The 20019-nt window shown below is 39.2% G+C and overlaps 1 protein-coding gene across 1 annotated transcript in view; it reads left to right on the top strand.

Moving 5' to 3' along the window:
* The first annotated feature begins 1204 nt into the window (after positions 1 to 1204).
* Positions 1205 to 20019, top strand: part of LOC139975702 (solute carrier family 22 member 13-like) — a 26116-nt gene continuing 7301 nt past the window's right edge. The window contains exons 1-6 of the mRNA XM_071983803.1: positions 1205 to 2311; positions 7081 to 7184; positions 7797 to 7951; positions 8613 to 8781; positions 12660 to 12807; positions 18665 to 18756. Of these exons, the coding sequence (XP_071839904.1) occupies positions 1907 to 2311; positions 7081 to 7184; positions 7797 to 7951; positions 8613 to 8781; positions 12660 to 12807; positions 18665 to 18756 (1073 nt within the window). The 5' untranslated portion in view covers positions 1205 to 1906. The remainder of the gene's footprint in view (positions 2312 to 7080; positions 7185 to 7796; positions 7952 to 8612; positions 8782 to 12659; positions 12808 to 18664; positions 18757 to 20019) is intronic.

Raw genomic sequence — 20019 nt, forward strand, 5'->3', positions numbered from 1 at the left:
GTACCTGTAAGTGTATTATAAGTGTTTTTCTGTGTTCTTCGCTTTATGAAGTTACAATTATAAACACGGAAAGGAGAATTTTTTGTTGACTTAGAGCAAAGGTTTCGTGTATTATATGGGAGCATTTTCCTCCCAGACCTTCAAATTTTATTTCAAAGTGAGAGGAAAAAAAAACAAATCAAACTGCTTATCTACAACAAACAGTGTGTGCATGTACATATGAAAATATTAGAGGGTCGTGCCACGTTTCAATCCTAGCAGGATCTTCTTCAGAAGCTAACTGAAATGGAAACAAAACTTCTAACACATTAAGATGTACAGATATTACTGCTCCTTGCTGTTCAAATGGACTGTCTGTACATATGTGTCTCTCTTAATTTATTCTTGGTTTCTTTTCGTTCAGTTAGACTCAGTCAGAACTGTGCTTTTGACGTGACCCGCCCTGCGGGATCCAAAACGTCACGGCCAAACGGCACTACCCAAGCAGCCCACTCTGACAAACAAAACTCAAGCCAAGCAAGCCAAAAAGTAAATACGCCCACCAACCAGCAGAGACAAACCCCCAACAACCCAAGGCAAGATTTTCCCATAGGCAGGCAATCCTGGAGGCGGTGAAGTGTGACATTCGCTTTCAGGTTGCAGGTGATTTTCGCGGTTTATCTGTGGCTGCCTTCTACGGGAGGGTGGTGGGGGTTGTTTGTCACTGTGGGCCTTTTTTTCGCTTGCTTGAGTTGTAAGTTTTGTTTTGAGAGGGGGTTGGTTTATTCAGTGCCGTTTGGCAGTGACGTTTTGGTTCCCGTTTATTAAGTACAAACCAATGTATAATAATTCATGATTGTACTGTCTCATAAGTTGTAACTTATAGGGAATAAAGAACTTATATGTCAAACAATAACGCAAAGAAAACTATGAGCCTGGTTGCTATAATATATGCTTGTAAATAAACGATTCGGATTCGGAATTGATTACCATCCTGTGAACAGCATACATTCACTTCTGGTTGTTTCCTGGTAAATATTGTCAATAAATTTGGGACACATGGCTTTCCGGGAATTCAAATATGATATGCCAAATATATATTTCTATTGCTTTAGCTGTTATCGTTTTTTCTCTTGATACTTGTTATTGTTATCGTTATCGTTATCATTATCGTTATTATCATTATTTTCTTCCTTTTTTAAAAACAAACTTATGCTTCGATGTTAATACTCGCCTTATGGATTCTACGTAATTGGAGTAACAAAGGTTTCTATCTAACAGTGAGGGCATACTTACAAATGGACCGAAAAAAGTGACGTCATGCTGTTGAACTACTTGCTGTTGAACTACTTATACAGAGCGAGTGTCTTGTTCCATCGGTCATCGCCAACGGCGAAGTGGATATTCTGCACGTATCTAACCCAGATGTACACACACAAATACTTGCGCGGGACCAGTTTTCTGATCGAAAATAAGAAATAATAACGATAAGAAATCTATAGTTTAAAAAAATCGGAAGGTTTCCTGTAAAGCTGGCGAAGGAAACTCCTGCTATAAATATGATAGTTGAAATGGTAAAAGATGTGATTTAACTGCGTTGTATAGCTTAATACACAAGTCACATTGATACGTGGAAGTCTAGATACCGACAATCCTTTGATAACACCATACATAAATTCATGCTTATCTGAAACAACACCACGAATACCCCTATTTTCATTAGATAACAGCAACTTCAACGCAGTTAGAAATTTAAGCAAAAGCTGAAAAGAGCAATAGCGCCACAACTTTGACACAGTTTTTATTTTACTACATTTAAATCATAGGAACCATTGAATGAGACTCAGTCTTATTTCAGATACGCTTTGGGCAACAACAACAGAGACCACTTGGTAGATTCGTAAGAAGGTGATATTTTCTCGATAAGATGGATTTTGAGGCACTTCTAAAAGTGGTAGGCCACTTCGGCCGGTACCAAAAATGTTTCCTACTTCTGGTTAGTTTCATGGTTCTCATAAATACTACACACCTCTATATCCAAGTATTTACCGCCGGAAAGAGCGATCACTGGTGTCAATCTTGGGTGAACGAAGATTGTCCGACTGACATCGACGATGCTGATTTAAACTGTGAGGACTTTAAGAAAGCTCTGTCCATTCCCATGGTAGACAATGACACGAGTTACGAACAATGTACGAAATACAACGTCAGTGGTATCGACCTCCAAACAGCGATAGATCTTGGTGATGACGTCACGAAGCTGAATGTGATCCCGTGTGATGAAGGATGGGAGTACGATCGAAGTACATTTCCGAGTACTATTGTTCAGGATGTAAGTATATTCTATACTAATCATATTGTAATCTAAAGATGGTGTTCCTAGTGTTAACATTATTTTATTTCTATGAAGGCTTTTAGTGAATATAGTTAATTGATAACGTTTCCATGATTCCACCTCATTGTAGATGTACTTAAGATGTAATTCTATATTAATGTCTGAGCCAGTCTCATGCAATATGTAGTATTTTTGTTGTGAGCAAACAGTTGTTATGAATACAGGAATTTGCATTGTAACTTTTTTTAGTTTTTGTTAACTCGCTCGTCTTGCTCGCTGTTCTCAAAACAACACATACAAACAATTCTAACCAAAACTGAAAAACACGGCTCAGTCTAAACAACCTGATTGACCACCCCTAACTCACCCACCCTCCCCCCCCCCACCCCCAGCCACACACCCATACGCACGACCATGCCATCGCGTGCACTTGAATGCTAAACTGTAGTGCTCTTCGTGATAAACACTGTAACTACGTCCATCTTGCAACAGAAGGCGTGAAAAGTTCGATTTTCAATTATTCAAGAAAGAATTGTTCAAGAACGTTATCCGTTTTTACAATGTCAAGAAAATAATCAGCATACTGCAAATGAACATGATACCCAATTTATCGAAAATAACATCACACCTTCACAGCCTAATATCAAAATGTCCACACACACACACAGCAAAGAAAGTTTTACTAAATGCGAGAAATGCTTGAATTCTGTATGAAACCTATCGATTGTCCATGGGCGGTGCCTTTCGTTTAACAAATTTCAGACTTGCTACCAACATGTTAGGAAAAGATAACCAGTACATGTTACAAAAAAAAAGATTAAGACCAGCACATCTGAAACGAATGGATCAGATAGCGTGCCATTGAATTTCATCTATATGATTTCAAAATATCATGAAGATAAGGTAGGAATTTGTTACTGTTTGTTTAATCGTTGGTGTTTTCCGCCGTATTATTTGTATCTCTGTTACTTTGAAGAAGGAAAAAACATATTTGGAGGAATAGGTGTGATATCGTTTTTAGGGGAAGAATATCCCCTTGGCAGACAGTCACAGAGGCGGTCAAGTATGCCATTCGCCTGCAGGTTGAAAGTGATTTCGCCGATAATCTGGGGCTGCCTTCTTCGGGCGCTGGTGTGCTGGTTTGTTTTGTTTCGCTGCTGGCTGGTCGTCCGTTTGTAGCCTTTTTAAGTGTTCGGGTGGAAGGTGGGGGCTGTTTATCTCCGCTGGGCGTTGGGCGATTTTTCTTGCTTGAGTTGTGAGTTTCGTTTTGGGGGGAAGGGGAAGTCAGTGCCGTTTGGCCGTGACGTTTTGGGTACCACAGGGCGGGTCACGTAAAAAGAACTTCTGCAAGCCGGTACTTAGTGACAATTGCTCACTTGACTTATTTACTTTTTGGCTCGCATGACTTGAGTTTTGGTCGTTAGAATGGGATGGTTGAGTAGTGCCGTTTGGCGTTTTGGATCCCGCAGAGCAGGGCCACGTAAAAGCAAAATTGCCCATTACTTTATTGTGGAAGACATGTGGGTAATTATATGGAGTATGTTATATTTTATCTGATACCCAATGCTTTGCTAGGCTAATTGCAAATTGCGGATCTGGGATATACTAGTCGTTATATGTATATCCGTCCATTAGACTTGATTGAACCACATAGGAACATCAACACAGTGAGACGATTGGAGATGTCATTACACCTCAGTGGTTTCACAAATTTTCCTTTTGCATATTTTTCACTCCTCTCGGCAAAAGGCAGTTTCTAATTTCTCCGCGACACGTTTTTCTAAATGTAATAAGGTGGGTGGTCAAATATCATTCTTTATTATATTAAGCCTTTTGGTGCCATCTTTTAAGCTATAGGGCTGCTACATAGAAATGCATGGTCTAACTTTACCATGAAGGAGAAGTAAACCTTGGGTTTTGCACCGACCTCTTAGTAGGGACCTATATTCTTTACACCCTCTGTGAAATAACTATTCAAAACTACCTTCCCCGAATTTCCAGGAATTTTCGATCTCTTTCTTTTCCACACATACTGTGAATGCGGCCATTATGTTAATTTCAATAACGAGGGCGCTTCATAAATGACGTCAGCGAGTCACATCGATAGTTTAACGTTTCCCCTCTCTGCATATGAATTCAGTCTACACTTGCTCTCGGACATTGTTCGAAAGTTGGTGCAAATTGCCGGAGTTCCAACCATTTGGTTTTGTAATCAAGAAAGGGGATCATGGAAGGGAAAACGATATCATGTTTTTCCTGACGGAAAATAGTTTCCAGAAAAAAAAGAGACCTGGGACAAAAAGTGGCTGAAAACATCAGTACGGGGCACACAGTTCACAAGTTTACTTTCGGTAGACTGAGTTGCAAATCTGAGAAAATTCTGGTGTTTAGTTACACAACCACCATAAGTCAATGATGCCCTGTCCCTGAAGAAACTTTGGTAGAAGACCTTCCATGTGCCCGTCTTCCCGAGCGTACAAAAAGCACCAGACTTGCCCCTCCGTCGCAGAACTGTTACTAGTGTTGGCAGTAATAGCATCAGAGTAACTGCCAGTGTTGGCCACAGATGCGATCTGTTAAGAAAGCTCTAGGGTCTCGTTGTCTCAGTTCCTCCTTGCACTGTAGGAACAAATTGATAGCGGTCAAGTCCAAATGCGGACGTGCTCTCTTTGTACTTTTTATTCCAGAGTCCGGGCAATTTTTCAATTTTAATTATTGCTGGTATTGGCAACACTTTTTTTTTTATTAAAGCGATTTGTGGCTCGCTTAGATCACAAAACAAGCGGGAACTGCCGGGATTCAAACAACAATGGCGCATGCCATGGGTGACAATTGAATTGATATTTAAGGTTGAAAATAACGTATTCAAGCATTCGTGTTGCTTCTGTCGAAAAAAGCGTACCGCAATACGGTATTCTCTTAGCAGAAAAGGCTAGGGTTTATTTCCTCGTGTTGTTGTGGTTACTTTGGAAGCACGGAGCATAAGGGGAAGTGCTTTTGATCAATTTTAACAACATTTAACTAAATTGCTTCAGAAGAGGGGGAGGGGACATTTCACTGATGATCTTTAAAAATTGAAGACTGATCATTCATCCATACCAAGACTTCATCAGGCATTTCACTATATACCAAAAGATTACAGCAGATCTTATAACTTCACGTCATGTTAATGCACAAATGTTATACCAGCCAACTACCGACTTTGAAACTATTTTACACTCTTATAGTATTGTAATGCACAAGTGTTATGACTACACCACACCCACCCCCCCCCCTCTCCTCCCCTATAGTAACTGTTTTGAAATCATGAATTAAACCTACCATGCAATTGCTCACATCTGTAAAGATTTCGATGACTGTGGTACACTGACGAATTACGAATTTAAGGAGAGTGTCACTATAACAATTGATTGCTGGTTAATGTTGAAGCATATCTTAAAGGCATATAAAATATAAAATAGGGGAGACACGTCCCCCTTTATTTCGATGGGTGGAGGACATATCAAATCCCACCTCCCCCCCCCCCGTACACATTTGGTAAAAAAGTAGTGTCGTGGCTCTTTTTGGTTATGGCTTACACATCTCAGGATTCATATCATCGAATAATAGAAGTTAGGTTCTATGAAAAGTAACCGAGATTTTTCACATCGTAAGACCTGCAACTTTGTATGTTTGTCGCGACCAGCAAAACTTGTGATTGAAACCACAAGCTGTGTGCGTATAACGGTGCGGCCGAAGCCTACAACTTGTTGAGTGATACCGGCGTTTACGCCACAGTGAGAACACTGGGTACACGGTGGTAACAAAGTACCCTCCGACCAGCATTCACCCGATTACCAGATGCAGATCCATCTAGCAACCAAGGTAACTTGCGTGAGGACTCCAACGAACAACCACTGATTTATTTTGATGTCTTCATCACTTTAGCCACCACTCACATGGGACCAATTCTAAGTCTGACCATAAATTGCGCATGTGTGAGGTCCTGAAAATATAATTAAAGTGGTTTGTCTTGCCATCCTTGTTTCAAATTTCATAGAAATGTATTTTCTTAGACCTAGCAAAACATTTAAACTGACACAGCCCCATTGGAAGTGTGTCACGGGTAGCATTACAAGTCATTGGTGGTTTAACATGTTGGCGTATGGCAACATTTGGGCAAATTTGCGCTAAGCTCACTATACGAACTCGGATCTGGACTGTGCCTAATTAGTTATTTAAATTATTAATCATGGCGTATGAAAATATGCACCATTTTGTGGTATGACTCCCAGGACGGTAAGTCGACAAACTCACATGCAGTCGCGGCGGATAGCTTACTTCGCTTAATATGTCCGGGGACATTTTGGGACATCGTTTCTATCGGCCCATATCTGAGGCCCTGGGGTCATTCCTTGACAGACTTGGTGCAATATAATGTGCCCATTTCGAAGTAAATTTAATCACAGATTGTTAGTTGTCATGGGTTTGAACAAATGAGGGGAATTCTATCCTGAAACATATGGCAAAATGGGGCTGGGTTTTCCAGTTCGCCGCATCATTTGTCAACTTGCACTGGGTTCTAATGTTCATGTCAAATGGAATCACTTATAAAAGAAACAATCCACCAAAAATTCTTTGTGTATCGTATCTTTCCTTCTTCTCTCCCACTTTCCTTTCCTTGTTCTTTCTCTCCCTCCCCAACGCCATTTAGCCATAATGTCCCACTTATTCGAGTTATAGGCCCTACCCTGTAAAATTCTCCTAGTTCACGTTGTCTCTTACAGTTTGAGCTGGTTTGCGGAAAGTCTTACTTGCCAAACATTGCACAGTCTATTTACTTCGCTGGTTACTTCGTGGGGAGCGCTCTTGGTGGTCTGGCCGCAGACACGTAAGTTTCACACTCATCTAACCAAGGTTCATTTATCAAATTAACCTAAATGCGTTTTTTTTTCTTTCCCTTCCTTTTTTATTCTTTCCTTTCTATATCCTCTCCCTTTCGCTGTGCCTTTCCTTTGCCTCTCCCTTTCCATTCCCCTTTCCCATCCCCTCCTCCTCTTCCCTTCCCTTCCATTTCTCTTCCACTTCACCTTTCACCTTCATTTCCCCTTCACTTTCTTTTCCCTTCTTTTTCACTTTCCCATTTTCCCCTTTACTCCTTCTCCTTTTACTGTTTGATTGATTTATTGATTGATTGGATATTGATTGACTGATTGCTTGACTGATTGCTTGACTGATTGATTGACTGACTGATTGACTATTGATGATTCACTGACTGTTTAATGTATTGACTGATTGATTATTTATTGACTGATTGACATATTGATTGATTGACTATTTATTGATTCACTGACTGTTTCATTGATTTATTGACTGATTGATTATTTATTGATTGACTGACTTTTAAACATATTGATTGATTGATTGATTGATTGACTATTGAATGATTCACTGACTGTTTGATTGATTGATTTATTGGCTGATTGATCGATTTCCTTTACAGAATTGGTCGCCGCTTGTCTCTCCTTCTGAATATCGCTTGTTCGTTCGTGGTGGGGTTACTCACTATGTTCTCACCAAACATGGCCATATTCATAACTTTGAGGTTCTTCGTGGCTGTCTTCTTGAAGAGTATCGGTATCATTAATTTTGTGGCGAGTAAGTTCATCATTTTCTTCACAAAAGCTGAATAGGGAACACTTGTACCAAGGAACCACGCACCGTTGAACACCGTCTGCCCCACCCCACCCCTCTCCACTACAATTTTTGATGCCCCGAACCCCAAAGTGGTAAAAAATGGGCCGACTGCGGGATTGAGAATTACAGCCGATTCACACAGAGATTACAGTAACTAAACTGTAAATCTTAAAGATTATCACCGCAGTAATTACTGGATTGTGCTGACAAATCTGATAAATCGGTAGCGTGTGCTAATAGGTTCAATATGTAATCCCAACAAATCCCAAAACTATTGGATTAGTTAGAATTACACATATCCTCAGTTCTTACTATAATCCTAAAAGCACTTGCTACTGATTTGTACGATCCAGTTTTTACTTTGGTACGAAACTTTAAGATTTACAGTAATTACTGTGTTCTTTGTGTGTATCTGGTAATAATTAAGCATTCGCAACATCTGATTAGTTGGACTAGAATGGATACAACATCTTTTCAAGGAAACAACATGGGGAGGGGGGTCATACCAACGTATAGTGCTGTTGAAATCGATGCGTCTTAATGAAACATAATCACTGCTGTCGAATTGTTGAATTGCAATCACTTACCGTATATCATTTTGTTGTTTCTTTTACTTTTGCAGTAACTGAAGTAGTAGCTCCATCTAAGCGTGTCCTCGTTGCTAATTTTATGTGGATGTTTTTCGCGGGGGGATATTTCCTTCTCTCCGGAATGGCGAAACTGATTGGAAATTGGCGCCTCTTAACGCTGATATTTACTCTTCCTTACATTCCATTGTTTGTAATAACATTGTAAGTATTATATTGTTAACAAAACGTTTTGAAACTAGATCTAAGTCGTAACTGATCAAACCGAGTTGTCGAACATTTTCGGTTCATACTCTTTGTTATTTGGATGAATAGATGCGATATAGCCGGTGGCAGGCAGTCCTGGAGGCGGTGAAGTCTGACATTCGCCTTCGGGTTGAAGGTGATTTTCGCCGTTTATCTGGGGCTGCCTTTTTTGGACGCTGGTGTGCTAGGGAGGGGTGTTTCGTTTCGCTGCGTGCTGGTCGTCCTTTTGTGGGGTTTTTAACGTTTAAGTGGGTGGTTTGGGGTTTGTCTCTGCAGATCGCTGGGCTTATTTACTTTGTTTGGCTTCATTGACTTGAGTTTTTTTGATGTGAATGGGATAGTTGGGTAGTGCCGTTTGACGTTTTGGATCCCGCAGGGCGGGTCACGTAAAAAGCACTCTTTGTTGTCAATTCCAAATACAATGGAAGCTTGTATAGGGATTCGGGTGCTGTAACTGCATGCGTATCACCTTTCCAGTCCTACCCTGGAGTTCAGTGACAATAGCTCCTACCCTCTACAGCAATATACATGGCCCTCGATATGTGTTTCGGAAGGGGATCCCTCGTCCCCCTCCTCGCCCCTGCCAAACACACACACATACTCACTGCAAATCTACTTCCTAACACTTAATATCACACAGTTACATCAAATTGATATCTTCACGATGTTAGCGTCAAAGTGGGTACATGAGTAAAGGAAAAATTGTTCCTTTCCAATGACTGTGTTATTACAAAAAATGACTCAAGCAATAGAACGCAACCTAAAAGTGAGTGGCGAAAAAAAATCCTCTGAGTCGCTTGGTTCCTTTCGTATGCATTTTCCACTGTATTAAATATCAGAGAGTATTTTACTGTATGAAATCGTTTTAAAATCAGTCAAAAAAATCCAAAAGAAGGTATTTTAGTACTTGAGTCTATATAACTTATTACTTATTTCAAATATTCGTTAACAATATTTTTAAAACATATTCAAAAGCAACTATGCTAGCTTAAACATTAAAAGTCCATTATCCCAGCTTCATGTCATCTCAGCGCCGATTCTGTGGGTTGGCGGTTTGTTTTGTCGCGTCTCAGTCCTCATGGAAACTCCTCGGTCGCGGAGATAAACGAGTTGGAGACCGCTGGCCTAATATTTATTTCTTTTGATTACAGAGTTTATACAATGGTTGTCTCCATATGTCCACTGAGTTATCCTTCACATCTGTCATTTGGTCAAACATCTTCTTTGTCAAAAGGACATATATAGGGGCAAATCTTTGCGTTGGGCTTGCACAGTTTGCAGAAAGATCTTAAATAAAACAGAACTATGTGGAGGTTTTGTGAAAATAATTATGATAGAAATGATAACAATGTAGATATTTTCATTATAATGGGATGGTCACTCATGCAGACTATCGCGTCCTAACCTCCCTCCCCTCCTCCCCTCCCACCCCCTTTCCTCCCTCCCCTCCTCCCCGCACCTCTAGGTGCCAACATCATGTGTACAAGAAAGAGGTTCAGTGTACACCCCACCAGGAAGTGATTTCCTTCTCTAACATAGCTTCGTGCTTTATTTATTTATTTATTTGGCCATGCTTCCCCGATATCATAGAATTTGAGGGGAAAAAAGTCATAGTCAGATGCTGGTGTACTTAATTCAATCCCATTGAGATCCTAAAGGCAACCAGTTCGTAACCCCCCCCCCCCCCCCCAATCTTCTCTCACTCTCTCTCTCTTTACCCAATACCACCAAGAAGCACTGCACTACCACCCTCGAAGTCGTTTTCTAAACGTATACATGCATATCAATGTTGGAGCACTCTTGAATAACTGGTAGGATAGTGAGGGGATTTATGGGAGGGTTGGTGTGCCCGAACCCGCAGACAAAACAAGTGTATTAAAAAACATACTATAAGCAAACCTCAGAATGCTAAACGTTTTGACCAATGTGATGACCTTCAATGGAGGCTCCCAAAAACCACCGGGAATATGTGTGAAAAAATTATTACAGCCCCACTTCATTATATAGCTGACATTTCTCATCGAAAAAAGAGAAACGTTTGATAAAAGCTCGGTGTTCGCGATCCTGACAAGGACAGAGTTTCAAATGGTTTACTGCAGCTGAATAACTTTATATTGGGATTCTCTTCAGTTCTGTGTAATCCAAGCAGCTGTTTTGTAACGTCGTTTGTGAATTAGATAATCCTCCAAAAGGTACACACATTCACAGAGGGGAGGCGGAAGAGGATTGAATGTTGGAAGGGAGGAGCCCAAAAAGAATTATCTCAAAACTTTCCGGCCAAATTAATTCTTTGTGCGATCTCGAGTTATATATTATGTATTTCATAACGCAATTTTGGGGGTTTTTTGGGGGGAGGGGGATCAAATGGTGGAATTCAGCCTCAGCAGAACCGTGTATTGAGAGTCGTGCCAAGTGGAGAGCCGCAAACCACGGTCATGTGAGCCATGGGGGGGGCGGGAGGATAAAGCACATTTTTTGGTACATAAACTATGTGATGTTCTTGCACGCACAAGTCGTTGAAAGATAACATTTATAACTTATATTGAGGTGTAAATATCAGTTTATATTTATATTGTATGTGTAGAGATCTGTGGTACAATTTTTTTTTCTTCCAAGATCGATTTAATACGAAATATTATGAAAAGTACAGAACTTGAAAGTATATGACGTGAGTTTCCCTTTGAACACTTGTTAGTTTGCACCGCAATTCTATCCGAAATGCGAATACAACTTCAACATATCTATTGTTATTCACGAATCGTATAACTTCACTTCAAAATAATTCACATTTGTCTGAACAACAAGCTATTGAATGTCTTAAAACTAATGATCTAATATGATCACGTGGCTAATGTAGTTTGACTGAAGTTGTAACTTCAGGGCCAGGTGTAACTACGTAAAGGGGTCCTACAGGGTGTATCGGGTGCGCGTCACAGCTTGAAACTATTATTTTGGAAAGGAATCGACCTCTCCTTTTATACTTCTGTATAAACTAACTAAGTTATCGGTTTTGCTCAAGTTATAGGTTTATTGTCCCACGACAATACTAGGTTTATGGATATGCGTTCTGATGTATATCTATGTAGTAGAAGAAATTTTCTGTTGATATGCTGCATGCATATTTACCCTCGGCTGGTTGTTTAAAAAGAATGCAACATATTTTTATTTATCCGCTAAACATCCTAAAAATAACGTTCAAAGCAGTTTCTTGCTGGTTTTGATCAAATCATTTTGAACATTGTGTAGGCCTTATAATCGATACTTAAGTCATGAAATCGTTTATATTGATTGAGCTTGTCGTAATGTCTTTCTTTTAACATTATGCAGTACATTACTATGGGTGATGATATGTTGAGTTCCAAAGGGAATCATAATGAACTTGCTTAATAACTTTCATTTTGTGAAAAAACAACAAGTACACCAGTAAGTAAAACAATGTTCTCTTTATACATGTTATACTGCAGTCGAATGTGAAGGGGTTTGTTACTGCCACGAGCGTTCCATGCAGGTTCAGATCTCACCCAGAGTCAAATTTTCTTGGCCGATTCAAAATAACTGCTGTGAAATGGTGTTGAGCTTAGTGGTCCCCTCGAAATTGTTAGTAATATGTGGAATGTGGTTATACTCTGTCGCTGGTGTCGAAACAATTTCGTTTCATGATGGCTGTACAACAAGAATTGTTGACTAGCCTTATGTTCTTTCCATCCTTCGTGACCTCTGGAGATTGCTCGATCAAAATGGTTTCTCAGACATAATAATTGTTCTAAGCTGCATAATAAAATGTCTAACGTACAGTAACGTAATGCTTTTGTAACATTTTCTGATGTTGTTTATAGCTTCTTTCTACAAGAATCACCGAGATGGTTGATTACCCGACGTGATACCGCAAAGGCACAGAAGGTGTTATCAAGGATTGCATCTGTAAATCAGAGAGATATCCAGGAAGAAGAGATTCAGAAAAGCTGTGATGTCGACGCCCCAGAGGTGAGTTTATCAATAAGTACTAAAATTAAACGAATAATATACTTCAAATATCTTTTAAAAAAAACATTATGTCAATAGTTGATTTAACATCACCTTGTAAGATCATTTCAATTACAATTTTTGTTTGGATATCGGTAAGTCATGATGATCAAATCTTAACATATTTTCTTCGTGTTGATTATATTTCATTACACATATAAGTCATTACACATATAAGTATAGTGCAAATAAGTAACCTTCAAATGATATAGTTAAATGTCTAGACAGCTCCATTAATACCAACGTGTGGAAATGGCATTGTTTCTAACGATGTTTCAATATCATTATACCCTGTAGAAAATGTAAATGGAAATATGCAAAAAACGTTATAGGCTCATACAAAATATTGTCTGGCATTCTTATATAAGCGGGTAAGATATCAATATGTAAGAGTGGTATGCTGATCAGCAGCTTTGATAAGGTGGATCGCGGTTTTTTAATTAAATTTTTAATTAATAAATTGTATTGGAGGCGTTTCAGTTGCACCCAAATTTTCTTATATGGATTTCTGTTTTGTATTAGGAAAGTTTAAGTTTTGTAATCGTAAATGGGTTTTGTTCAGAGGTTTTAAACGTAGAGAAGGGGTGCGCCAGGGGTGCCCTCTGTCTCCATTACTTTATGTTTGGTTTAGCGAGTCCCTATTCCGTCTTTGGAAAGGGACTCGAGACTTGTTCCATTCGTTGTGCCAGGGGGTCAAGGTGAAATGCGTTCAATATGCAGATGACGTCACGTGCGTGTTTCGAGTCTGACCTCCTTTCGCGCCCTCGGAGGATTTACCTATCTTTGAGAGAGCTTCCGGGGTGAAGTTGAATCCGAACAAGACAAAGAGCCTTCACCTTGGTAGCTGGAGATACAGAGACTTATCTTTCAGTGCATCATGGTCGGATCAGAATATCAAAATGAATGGTATAGGGTTCGGCTACGATGCACCTTGTGATGTCACCTGGAACGAGAGGGCTGAGGTATTTGAGAGCAGACTCGAAACCTTTGGCACCCGCTGGCTTTCGATCTTGGGGAAAGTCACCGTTATTAATCGTTTTGTTTCGCCCATCTTGTGGTACCCGGGCGTGGTGTACCCAATTCCGCGTCGCGTCCTGGTGCGGTTGGAGAGGGCGTTTTTTTCATTCATTTGGTCGGGTGGTACAGAGCTTGTCAAGAGGGCGGTATTGTACCAAAAACTGGAGAAGGGGGGACTAGGGGTGGTTCATCTGGGAAGTAAATTGACGTTATTGTTATTTAAGCAATTGTTTATAGCGGTAACTGCCCCAGGGTTGCCTTGTTCATATTTTGTACGTTTTGGGGCGGGTTGCACTTGCGTCGATGGGTCCCGGCGCTGTTTAGCAACAGAGAACCGCAAAGTAGTATTCCGAGCAGGGTGGTGCGTGTCATAATTTTGTTCCGCACTTATTGAATTGCTCCCTGTTGACCTGTCACGGCCGGCCCTCGTTCACAGTTCCTTGATTGACAGGGCCTTGAATGTTTTTTTGTTTGTTGTTTTGGTGCAGGGACGTCATTCTGCCGAAGTATGGCGTTCGGTGAATTCAATGCTGAATAATTACAGGTTGCAAGATCTTGCCTTGAGAATTGCTCACGGGGCCTTACTGACAAATTTGAAAAGGTATCATTGGCGATTGGGTGATGGACTGTGCCCTAGGACCGGCTGTGACAGCTTAGAGAGTACTGCTCATGTTTTTGTGGCATTGTTCCTTTGTTTTAAGCTTGTGGGAGTGGTTTCAGAACTGGACCGACCGTGTAACGGGAGACCGTTCATGGTCGGTTGGACAGGACTTTTTGGTTCCTTGCTTTAGCAAAAGGAACCTATGCAGTCAGGTTGGCGTGTGTGTGTATGTATGTATGTATGTATGTATGTGTGTGTGTGTGTCTGTGACACTTGCTTGGGTACGCTCTATCTCAATAAGGGAATGTTGGATTGAGGCCAAACTTGGACTATAGATCCGCCATATGGAGAAGGTGTGCCCTATTGTTTTTGGTGCCCACAAAGGTCACCAAAGGTCAGTTATGGTCCAAAAACCGAAAATATTAAAACTGCAATAACTCCCAGTGCCAATGTGCGACAAGATTGATAGTTTGGGACAAGTTGTGAACTGGTTAGGGGAGCATTTTCAAACTTAACGGTCATGTGATCCGAGGTCACCAAAGGTCAATTAATGATAAAAAATTAGTATTTTTGCAATAACTTGAGAACGAAATGTCTGTTAGGGTTGGGAGTTGCCTCAATGTAATCCAATTGTCGACCCGCATCTGGGTGACCCTTGACCTCAATTTGACCTCTGGTGACCTTTTCGTGTTTTTGGGATTTTTACAGTTTCGATGCTATTTTCAGATGTCAAAGGTACCTTCTGATCATAAATGTCTATAGGTTGACCCCGTGTGACCTTTATGTGCGAAGTTATATGGGGTCAAAGTTTTTCGGTCGGAGTTAGGATGGTTGTACAGACTTTTCGTTTTGTTTTTTGGAATCAGGAGATTAAACTACATCTGAAACCAAGGTCAAAAGGTCAAAGGTCACATTAGAAAAAATGTGCTTATTTTGGGAGGAAACGAGCAAAAAAGAAAATGTTTGGTTTTGATGCTAGATTTGGATATCAAAGGTACCTTCCGATCAAAAATGTCAATTGGTTGACACCCGTGTGACCTTCGTGTGCGAAGTTATACGAGGTCAAAGTTAATTTTCACACATTTAATGCAACAACTCCCAGTGCCAAGGTGTGACATGGTTGATATTTTTGGACAAGTTGCAAATGGTATAGGGGTATATTTTCAAACTTACCGGTCATGTGATCCGAGGTCACCAAAGGTCAATTAATGTCAAAAAACTAGTATTTTGGGGGTAGAAAATGGGCAAAGAATAAAATGTTTGACTTTTTATAGTTTGATGCTCTAATTTAGGTCTCATCAATCAAAAATGTCAATAAGTTGACCCAAGGTGACCTTTGTATGTTAAGTCATATGAGGTCAAAGTTAATTTTCAGACATTTAGTGTAATAACTCCCAGTGCCAAGGTGTTACACAGTTGATATTTTGAGACAAGTTGCAAATGGTATAGGGGAATATTTTCAAACTTAACGGTCATGTGATCCGAGGTCACCAAAGGTCAATTAATGATAAAAAACTAGTATTTTTGCGATAACTTGAGAACAAATTGTCCGTTAGAGTTGGGAGTTGCTTCAATGAAGCCCAATTGTCGACCCGCATCTGGGTGACCCTTGACCTCAATTTGACCTCTGGTGACCTTTTCGTGTTTTGTGGATTTTTTACAGTTTCGATGCTATTTTCAGATGTCAAAGGTACCTTCTGATCATAAATGTCAATAGGTTGACCCCTGTGTGACCTTCGTGTGCGAAGTTATATGAGGTCAAAGTTAATTTTCAGACATTTAATGCAATAACTCCCAGTTCCAAGGTGTGACAAGGTTGATATTTTTGGAGTAGTTGCAAATGGTATAGGGGGATATTTTCAAACTTAACGGTCATGTGATACAAGGTCACCAAAGGTCAATTAATGATAAAAAACTAGTATTTTTGCGGCAAAAAAAACTTAAGAACAAATTGTCCGTTAGGGTTGGGAATTGCTCCAATGTAATCCAATTGTCGACCCGCATCTGGGTGACCCTTGACCTCAATTTGACCTCTGGTGACCTTTTCGTGTTTTGTGGATTTTTACAGTTTCGATGCTATTTTCAGATGTTCAGATTTTCAGATGTCAGAAGGTACCTTCTGATCATAAATGTCAATGGGTTGACCCCTGTGTGACCTTCGTGTGTGAAGTTATTTGAGGTCAAAGTTAATTTTCACACATTTAATGCAATAACTCCCAGTGCCAAGGTGTGACAAGGTTGATTTATTTGGACAAGTTGCAAATGGTATAGGGGAATATTTTCAAACTTAACGGTCATGTGATCCAAGGTCACCAAAGGTCAGCTAATGTTAAAAAAGTAGTATTATGGGGGGAGAAAATGGGCAAAGAAAAAATGTTTGAATTTTTACAGTCATGCTCTATTTAGGTCTCACAGATCAAAAATGTCAATTGGTTGACCTCCGGGTGACCTTTGTGTGTGAAGTTACATACAAGTTCAAAAGTTAATTTTTTGACATTTAATGCAATTAAATCTCAATGCCAAGGTTTGACATGGTTGATATTTTGGGACAAGTTGTGAATGGGGTGGTGGAACATTTTGAAACTTCAAGGTCATGTCATCTGAGGTCACCATTGTTATCATATCTGTTGACACGCTTGTAGGTCTCTTATATTTCTTACATTTTCGACGCCATATTTAGATCTCAAAAGTGGCTTTTGATAAAAAATCCGATCACATTTTGTGATCACAAAAGTGTTGGCTATAGTGTTGGTTACTTTATGGGAACATGTAGGACAATTACTTGGACTATTTCAGCCCAATCTTGCTTGATAATATGATGTGTATTGTCATATACCCCAAGCAAGGAACCACAGTGCCCTTGGGCTCTTGTTATTATATGGGATAGACCCTCCAGTTTGCCCTGTTGCTGTGTTGCACCGAATAATTTGTGTCTGTGCTATTTTGAAAAAAGAAAAGTTATATGGAGGAATAGATGCAATTTAGTTTTTACGGGAAAATTTGCCAGTTGGCAGGCAGTTCTGGAGGCGTTGAAGTATGATATTAGCCTACAGGTTGAAGGCGATTTTCGCCGTTTATGTTCATGGGGCTGCTTTCTACGGGCGCGGGTGTGCTGGGGACGGGTGTTATGTTTCTCTGCGTGCTGGTCGTTCTTTTGTGTGTTTTTTTTTAATCTTCGAGTGGGTGGTTGGGGGTTTGTCTCTGCTGGTCGGTAAGCGTATTTTCTCTTTAGGCTCTCTTGACTTGAGTTTTGTTTGTCAGAGTGGGCTGGTTGGGTAGTGTCGTTTGGCCATGACGTTTTGGTTCTCGCAGGGCGGGTCACGTTAAACGCACAGTGGTATGCTGTTGTACAAATATAACATACTCATTTGACCAATAAAATCTGATTTAAGTTTTTAAACTTGTGAAAACGGTCAAACTAATTTCAAACGTTTCTTAGATTCAAAAACGTTGCTCATATTATTCTTGACATGATGTTGCTGTGCTGTAACATGTTCATTTTCTTTCCGATATACGATGATTTTGAGAGATAACGTGTTGACTTCAATATTTGGCTGGTATTCCTGCTGACGTTATAGACAATTGGCAAGCATTATTTTGGGGCGTTTGGAAGTATGCATATACCGCTAGTATTGCAACAATCATATACCTACCCGCTATATGTGAGGTAAAACCCATGCATGCATGTAAGCGATAGCTATAGAACAGGAAATGCAACGAACAGTAAAGTTGGTATGGGGGTATATGGTGAAAATAAATCGAGCAAATGGTTGGCAAGCCCAATCTCTTGATGATATTTTCTCAAAATCTACCAGCATAAGCATCTGAGTAATTAGGCTGAATGGGTTGCCGTTTGTATAGCTGAATGTTGTGTAAAGTTAAAGGGATTGAATGAAGAACTCTCGGGATATGTTTATGTTTCTTTCTTGTTTTGTGATAAAGAATTCTTTAAACAATTAACTTTTCATGTTATGCTTCAATCTTCAAAATTCCTCCCCGTTCTAGGCTATCACTACAGTTGCATTCTTTGAAAAGAGTGTATAGAAAGTTGTGGCACGATATCACGTCTTTGTGTGTCTTTGGTGGTTGTATAGTACATCATATATTACTTGCTTGCTTGCTTTTTTGGTTGTTTGCTTGTTGTTGTTTTTTTTATTTTTTTTTTTTTATTATATATATATATGTATTCTCTATTTTCAGACTACCAAAACAAACGAAGCCGTCGGTAACCTAGCTGCATTAATTCGAAGTCCAACAATTTTACTAATTGTTGTCAACATGTCTTTCAATTGGTAAGTTGTAAACTTCGGGGAAATTTCTGCACCAGATTGGTTTACCAGTGTATCTATGTCACTACAGTTGAAACATGAGAAATTACCTCTCTTTTTTCTTCTTTTCTTTTTTTTTCCGTTTCTTTTTCCGAATCGTGGTAGGCTTTAAACCACAATTTTTGCCAGCTAACCATGCTTCACTGGAAATTAAACTCAATACGAAGCACGGAAATATCTATTGCAGGGTAAAGTTGCTGGGTTTGATTTATAATAGAAAAATACATTTTTTTTTTTCATACTGCAGATCACAAGATGGAATAACAATGATGTTGTGTGAACAATCGCTTTTTTTTTTGTAATCTTATTTTCGGAAATGTTATTCCGAATATAAAGTCTGCAGATGTTTTCCATTTGTTATTGAAAATGACATAGTGATCCTGTATGGTTTTTTTCAGTTGGTCACCTTATAACATGGGACACTGATTGTCACACAGTCACGTGATTCTCACACAATTCCCGCGCGAATCCATTTATGGAAGAGTATTTTAGTTCACGCTGATGACTTTTAACCGGTATCACGCAGCTCAAACTGTACAATGTACAAAACATAACAAACAGGACCCCAAATACATGAATAACCCGGTAACTCCATTTCCTTTCAATAAGTGACCTGATCTTCCATTGTTGAGGAATTAATAATGAATGACGTCATCATGAACCTGCTGTAGAATAAAGTAATAAAAAAAAAATTAATATAGGAAAAATTATTTAACAAAATGCTCAAAAATGTTAACAGTTTGGAAGAACACATGTTGAGTAAATCAGAAGTGTGAATAAGATTGCTGTTAATAATATATATATATATATATATATATATATATATATATATATATATATATATATATATATATATATATATGTATATATATATATTTCTATATATATGTATATATATATATTTCTATATATATATATATATATATCCATGCATTGTTGGGCTTATTTTAAATCCATATATATATATATATATATATATATATATATATATATATATATATATACATATACATATGTATCAGATTACCCGTTGATATGACTGGATTTAAAATAAGCCCAACAATGCATGGATCAGTTGTAACAATTTGTACCCTGCTTTCTATAGTAAACTACTGTAGACTAGAGCGATTAGTTTGATGAGATAAAAAAAAAAGCAATGTCGAAACCTGTAGTGTTAAAATGTACGTGTTTGAACTCAAAGTGCAAACCATGTGCTGAGTACGAGAT

This window comes from Apostichopus japonicus, chromosome 11, assembly GCF_037975245.1.
Source record: "Apostichopus japonicus isolate 1M-3 chromosome 11, ASM3797524v1, whole genome shotgun sequence".
Lineage (NCBI taxonomy): Eukaryota > Metazoa > Echinodermata > Holothuroidea > Aspidochirotida > Stichopodidae > Apostichopus > Apostichopus japonicus.